The sequence below is a fragment of the Lupinus angustifolius genome, chromosome LG02 (assembly GCF_001865875.1).
Source record: "Lupinus angustifolius cultivar Tanjil chromosome LG02, LupAngTanjil_v1.0, whole genome shotgun sequence".
NCBI classification, from domain to species: Eukaryota; Viridiplantae; Streptophyta; class Magnoliopsida; order Fabales; family Fabaceae; genus Lupinus; species Lupinus angustifolius.
Window position 1 is genome coordinate 8,019,388 of NC_032010.1, and position 7,000 is coordinate 8,026,387.

General features: G+C 31.6%; 1 protein-coding gene across 1 annotated transcript; it reads left to right on the forward strand.

Moving 5' to 3' along the window:
* LOC109335030 (4-coumarate--CoA ligase 1-like) lies at window positions 366–3,534 on the forward strand. The gene is made up of 6 exons (XM_019571071.1): window positions 366–1,050; window positions 1,512–1,924; window positions 2,360–2,558; window positions 2,678–2,891; window positions 3,154–3,259; window positions 3,341–3,534. Exons 1-6 carry the CDS (start codon window positions 459–461, stop codon window positions 3,464–3,466), a joined length of 1,650 nt encoding a protein of 549 aa, XP_019426616.1. The 5' UTR covers window positions 366–458; the 3' UTR covers window positions 3,467–3,534.

The following is a 7,000-nucleotide window of genomic DNA, read 5'->3' on the forward strand; positions in this document are numbered from 1 at the left end:
TAACATCCACCACCAACCAAAACATTATATGCTATAACTTATCAAATACATTTTGAGTTAGGTTATTCTACTAGACTCTTCACTACTATGGTGTTTTTTTTTAATTTCTTATATTATCCAATTTTAAAATAAATAAAAATCTTGATTGTTGAATTTCTATGTGTCATGTATCTATAAATCTATTTAATATTGGACCCTTCAATACCGAACAACATCTTAAGCCATATTTTTTATATTTGTTCCTTTTCAAAGTTTTCCTAAATGTCCATTTTATCCCTTCACCAACAACCACATTAAACCATCCTCAATTGTTGCTTCTGGGTCACCTTAACCAACTCTATTACAAATACAATCATAACTGTTGTTCATTCTCCTAAGGGCATAGCCTCATTCATTCTCGAGACAAAACACACTCACTCTCATTCCTTATTTTTCAATCCCATTAATCTCATCGCAATATGGCTATTGGAAATGATACAAAGCAACAAAAAAAGGATATCATATTCAAGTCCAAACTTCCAGATATCTACATCCCCAATCACCTTCCCCTTCATTCATATTGCTTTGAGAATCTCTCAAAGTTTGGAACAAGACCTTGTCTGATTAATGCTCCAAATGGTGAAATCTACACCTACTATGATGTAGAACTCACTGCAAGAAAAGTTGCCTCAGGCCTCAACAAAATAGGGATACAACAAGGTGATGTGGTCATGATTCTTCTCCCCAATTGTCCACAATTTGTGTTTGCTTTTCTTGGTGCTTCTTTTAGAGGTGCTGTGACCACTGCTGCTAACCCTTTTTTCACTCAAGCTGAGATTGCTAAACAAGCAAAAGCTTCCAATACCAAGTTGCTTATAACACAAGGCAGCTACTATGAGAAAGTGAAGGATTTGTTGGGTGTGAAGCTCATGTTTGTGGATTCAACTCCACTAGTGGAAGAAGGACATTTAAATTTCTCTGAGCTTGTTGAGGCTGATGAGAATGAAATGCCACAAGTAAAAATCAACCCTGATGATGTGGTTACATTGCCTTATTCCTCAGGCACAACAGGTGATACAACCTTTCTATGTGAGTTAGGTAGAATGAAAATAACATACTGTGATTTAAATTGTGGACCACATCACGTGATGCGACCGCAATATTATGCTTGTGATGACCATCATAACCGCTTCACACTGTAACTGTAGTGTGACATCGATTAACAATGACGCGGCTGAATTAAGCCACAACGCAACCATATCGAACAAGCTGCATTTAATTCAAAAATATTTATTTAATTAAAAAAATAATTCACACCGCAACAACTACAATCCACATCGCCATGGTCACAGACTCACAATTACCGCAATCGTAATAGCTACAACCGTGACTATGACTACAATCACGACCACAACTGAATTTAAAACACTAATAACATTTGTGTCCCAAATCTATGTCACTTATTCACCAAGATATTCTAACCAACTAACATACCTATTATAACTAATAATAATTGCCATTGGTATGAATAGGATTGCCAAAAGGGGTGATGCTAACACACAAAGGGTTGGTGACTAGCATAGCACAGCAAGTAGATGGAGACAACCCAAACCTTTACTTTCACACTGAGGATGTTATACTATGTGTGCTTCCCTTGTTTCACATCTACTCCCTCAACTCTGTGTTTCTGTGTGGGTTGAGAGCCAAAGCAGCCATTTTGTTAATGCCAAAATTTGACATCAATTCCTTGTTGGGACTTATTGAGAAACACAGAGTTAGTATTGCACCAGTTGTGCCACCCATTGTGTTGGCCATTGCCAAGTCACCAGATCTTGATAAGTATGACACATCTTCCATTAGGGTGTTGAAATCTGGTGGAGCTCCCCTTGCTAAAGAACTTCAACAAACTGTTAGGGCCAAATTCCCCAATGCCAAACTTGGACAGGTATCATTCATTTTACACCTTCCTAGAATGGAATATAGATCCTTTACTGGAAAAGATTATAACTCTACTTCATAAAATAATATAAAAATATTAGTTTCTGTTTTTATGATTTTTTAATTATATAATATTTTTAATTGGACAGATATATAAAATGTGACATGTAAACTCAGTTCCTTAGAATGATGATATAACCTAGATGTTTATGACCATTTAGTTGTAAAGTTGGAATAAAAAGGAGGAGTATGAGGGAAAATCTAATGTGATAGTTTTCCCAATTGTGATGCAGTTTGTCACTTTTGTTATTAGTATTATAATATTTTATTTTTATGTTGAGTATGTAGCATGAAAATATGATTAGTCTAAACTTAATTCATTATTTTTGCTTAGTGAAATAGTAGTAGAAAGGATTAAGAATAAATTTATGATTATTTACAGGGATATGGGATGACAGAAGCAGGTCCAGTATTAGCAATGTGTTTAATATTTGCTAAAGAGCCTATAGATGTAAAAGCAGGTGCATGTGGAACTGTTGTTAGGAATGCAGAGATGAAGGTTGTGGATCCTGAAACTGATAATTCTTTGCCACGAAATCAACCTGGTGAAATTTGCATTAGAGGTGACCAAATCATGAAAGGTATTCTTAATATTTATAATAATATGATTTCTTACATTTACAAAATATGGGTACATAGACTCTGAAATTAAGGAAGCATTCATATATAATGAATATTGTTAAATAATAATGTTGAATAGGTTATCTAAATGATCCGGAGGCAACAAAGAGAACAATAGACAAAGAAGGTTGGTTGCATACAGGTGACATTGGATACATAGATGATGATGATGAATTGTTCATAGTTGATAGGCTAAAGGAATTGATCAAATACAAAGGTTTTCAAGTTGCTCCTGCTGAACTTGAAGCTCTCCTTCTCTCTCATCCTAACATCTCTGATGCTGCTCTTATCCCGTAACTTTACTTACCCTTGAATCCATACTAGTATTTTAAGAACAAATATTTGTTATTTCAGATTTTTTTTGGCATGTTGTCCTGACTAATGATAATGTAATAAAAACAACAATAGTAATGAATGTTTAAAATTTTAAATTGACATGTTATGTTTTCATTAGTTCGGAATAAGATATGAGACAATAAATATATGTTAAATATCATGCTTTACACTTAATTATGGATTCATTTAAATATGATGGGTGCAATTTATAATTTTCAGAATGAAGGATGAAGCTGCTGGAGAGGTCCCAGTTGCATTTGTGGTCAGATCAAATGCTGATATTAACACAACTGAGGATGAAATCAAGCTCTTCATCTCAAAACAGGTACCTTTTACTGAAAGAAATATAGATAATAAAGTTATAGGCATCTAATCTAATAAATAATGTTTCATGTTTTGCACGCAGGTGGTGTTTTATAAAAGAATAAATCGAGTATTCTTCATTGAAGCCATTCCAAAGTCACCCTCAGGTAAAATATTAAGAAAGGATCTAAGGGCAAAGCTTGCTGCAGGGGTTCCAAATTCAATATAATCCATTCTTTAATACCATATATCACACTCATTATTTCTATGTTGTGGGAACAGTATGACACTTATTTTTCAGAACAATCATATGTAGAAGTTTGATTCAATCATGGACTCTCATCTTCCATCTTATCACAAATGGTTTTCTTTTTCATTAAGTTGTTCCATCTCCTTTTCTTTTGGATGTAAGTGGTTCTAGATTGAACTAAGAAACCAATAGAATCGAACAAAACAAAAAATGTAGTTTGGTTTGAATCAACTTTCAGTTTTATTTTTAAGAAATCGTTTATACGAATCTAATGAATAATTAACAATCTATTGATACTTGATACAAAGTAGTATGCTTTTCTCTCTCGTGGGCAGGCATAAGTAAAAAATAGCTGGACAAGTTTTTATAATAGTTGAATAAGTACAAATATTTTGAAGGGTAGCTGGACAAGTTTTTATAGTAGTTGAATAAGTACAAATATTTTGAAGGGTTATGTAATTAACAAAAAACAATTGTAGAAAATATATTTCTCTTGAGATAAAATAACAAATTATTACATAGGAAGAACAATACAATGAGAAACCTTTATACAATACATAAACTTGTAACTATGATTATGATAAATGAATCTTAAGAATTCATAGTCTTAATATAATAAGAATGGTTATAGATTATCTCTATCCATGATGACACGATCCCCTTTAAATGTCGTGTGTTGCTCTTCGTTAATAGAGAACTTATTCTATTTATTTCCCTTTCTTTCTATGCTCTTCCTTTCTTGATGGGTATTAGAGCAATGTTTCTGGGCAGAGATAGTGACAATGTTTAAAGTCTTTTGCCGATAAGTATAATGCTTCCATCAAACAATATATATAGACTCTTCTCCAAGAGTCTTACCATTTCATTCACAACTCTTCAATTCAAGAGTTACACTATTCAAAACAAAACAACATATCCATTCATGTAACGTGAGACATTTCTTACCTTCTCCCACTTGGCTCATGTGACAATACAATTCATGATATGATATATATCAAACATAATGCGCATAATCAGAATATATTTTTTTATTCAGTACATTACACGCCATGATTAAGAACAAGAACAAATAAAAGTCATGGCGGTTGTACATCATTTATTCGATATAGTCCCTTCTATGTACTATTATATTAACCTTAATCCTAACATGACATATTAAAGGAAATCACATAATAATGTCACTTAGAAAGAAAATTTTATTTTCAATGTCACCATTGTCATATGTGTACATAAGCGTGAAACTAAAATATTAATGAGAAACTTAAATATTAATGAGCTCAAAGTGTCAAATAATGAGACTTTCTTAATAACATAATATTCAACATTCAATACCAGACATAATGCCCATATTTTTAACATGACCAATAAATATTTTGGACGATAACCCTTTCGTCAATGGGTTTGCTATCATAAGGTTGATGCTAATGCTCAATTGACACTCTAAGTTTATGAGCTTCTTCTTTTATAACAAAGAATTTCAACTCCATATGTTTAGCACCTTTGAAATACTTGCCCTTTTTATAAAAAAAGAGATTGCTACAGAATTATCACAATAACTTTTCAGCGACTTGACAATACTATTGACTAACTTAAGTCCTGAAATAAAGTTTTGTAGCCATTTAACATTAAATGTGGCCTCAAAGCATCCCACAAAGTCAACTTCCATAGTGGATGCATCAATGACAATCTACTTCACACTCTTTCATGAGATATTTCCTCCTATTAATAAATGAGAATAATGTATCTCCTTATATAAGGAGATAACTTATCTCCTCTAACCAATAAAAATATGACATGTGTACTATTTTGTTTATTTTAAAAAATATTTTTATAGAAAATGGTGAAACATGACACATGTCATGATTTCACTGGCAGGAGGAGATAAATTATCTCCTTATGTAAGGAGATACTCCATTCCCTATATATATATATATATATATATAATTTAAATTTATTTGTTGGTGTTAAACATGTTTTGATAGACTTGTGGATAGATGAGACTTTTAAATAGGCCATGTGTCAACATCAAGTTTTTTTAAACATATAAACCGATCAAACTCAAACTAGTATATATATTATATAGGTTTGATATGCTTAGGATAAAATCTAACGTTTTTCCACTCCTAACTATGCTAACTTCTATTTAATATCTAAGAATATCTATGAACTCGAGGCAGTATTGTTCAAGCTTTGGTACCCTTATACCTATAAGCACTATGAGGGTAATAATAGATCCTCTTTATCTTCCTTAGGTGCACTAAAAGGTTGAAATGAATGGTCAAATTCAGTTTGACATAAGATTACATTGTAATCCATATAAGATTTATTAGGCCTCATATATATACATATATATATACATATATATATATATATATATACATATATATATATATATATATACATATATATATATATAGATGATTGCTAATATGAGCAAAATGTTTTTTCAATTAGATGAATGTTAGTGTTTTGCACCAAAAAATTTCGATGAAAATACTCTTAATATATTTTTGGAACAAGTTTGATGAGGATGCTATTTTAGTAAATAGATTCTCTGAATTAAAAAAAAAAAAGCTCAAAGTTCCTTTCTCTTTCCACATTCTCAATCCCTTAATGGAAGCTCATTCTTGCGAAACAAAATCCAGAAAGTCGTGTTCTTCCCTCTTTACTAGAATGAACACAACCAACCATTGTTTCCACCCAACAAAATTGCCAACGATTACGTTTATGCTACTTCTATCGTATCATTTTCTTCGTTTCGCCATCACCTCTCATTTGAAAAACTTGTTGCGTGCCACCATCTTGCATCATCATGTTGTTTTCACACTGTCCATCGCCTAGTCACCACTGGTAGTTGTTCCTTGCTTTCAATTTTAGGTTATTACAATGTTTTTTTGTGTTTTTTGTAAATTCTTGTCATTTTTGAAGAATTGATTTCATATTTGAAAAATGAATCAAGCATCTATATATACTATATAAAGTCAAAACTTGAAATAACTTCCCTCATGGTGTAATTTTCATTTCCTATTTTGCCCTTCACATTATTTAATTTTTACAAAAAAAACTATATAATCATAAGCAACCACCATCAATACATTAATTAACCACATATATCACCTTAAATTAAACATTATCATAAACACAAAAAATATAATAGAAAGTACACCGAACACAACAAATACATTCTAATTCAAAAAAAATGAAATATATAAAATTGAATATGTAGTATCACACAATATTCGTCGGCAGGCACGAAGTGCCTATACACACTAGTATGAATAAAACAAAAACAAAAACATTTAAAGCTCTAAACTTACCATTGTTGTTATTAGCTCTGGAATTATCTTTTCTTGGTCCTAAAAAAATAATGGTAACATCATGGATGAATGTGCAACTATTGACTAGCAGTTATTATGTGGAACTAGAAGTTATTATGTGGAATTGCTAGTATCAATTCATTTTCATATGTCATTATTATGCCTCCCACACTTTCCATGGTTAATTATCAATTAG

Bases quoted from the DNA above. Each gene is read 5' to 3' on its own strand.
- LOC109335030 (XM_019571071.1), top strand. From the start codon at position 459: ATGGCTATTGGAAATGATACAAAGCAACAAAAAAAGGATATCATATTC. The intron at 1,051-1,511 runs GTGATACAACCT...TGGTATGAATAG, and splicing joins TTATTCCTCAGGCACAACAG to GATTGCCAAAAGGGGTGATG. The intron at 3,260-3,340 runs GTACCTTTTACT...TTTTGCACGCAG, and splicing joins AGCTCTTCATCTCAAAACAG to GTGGTGTTTTATAAAAGAAT.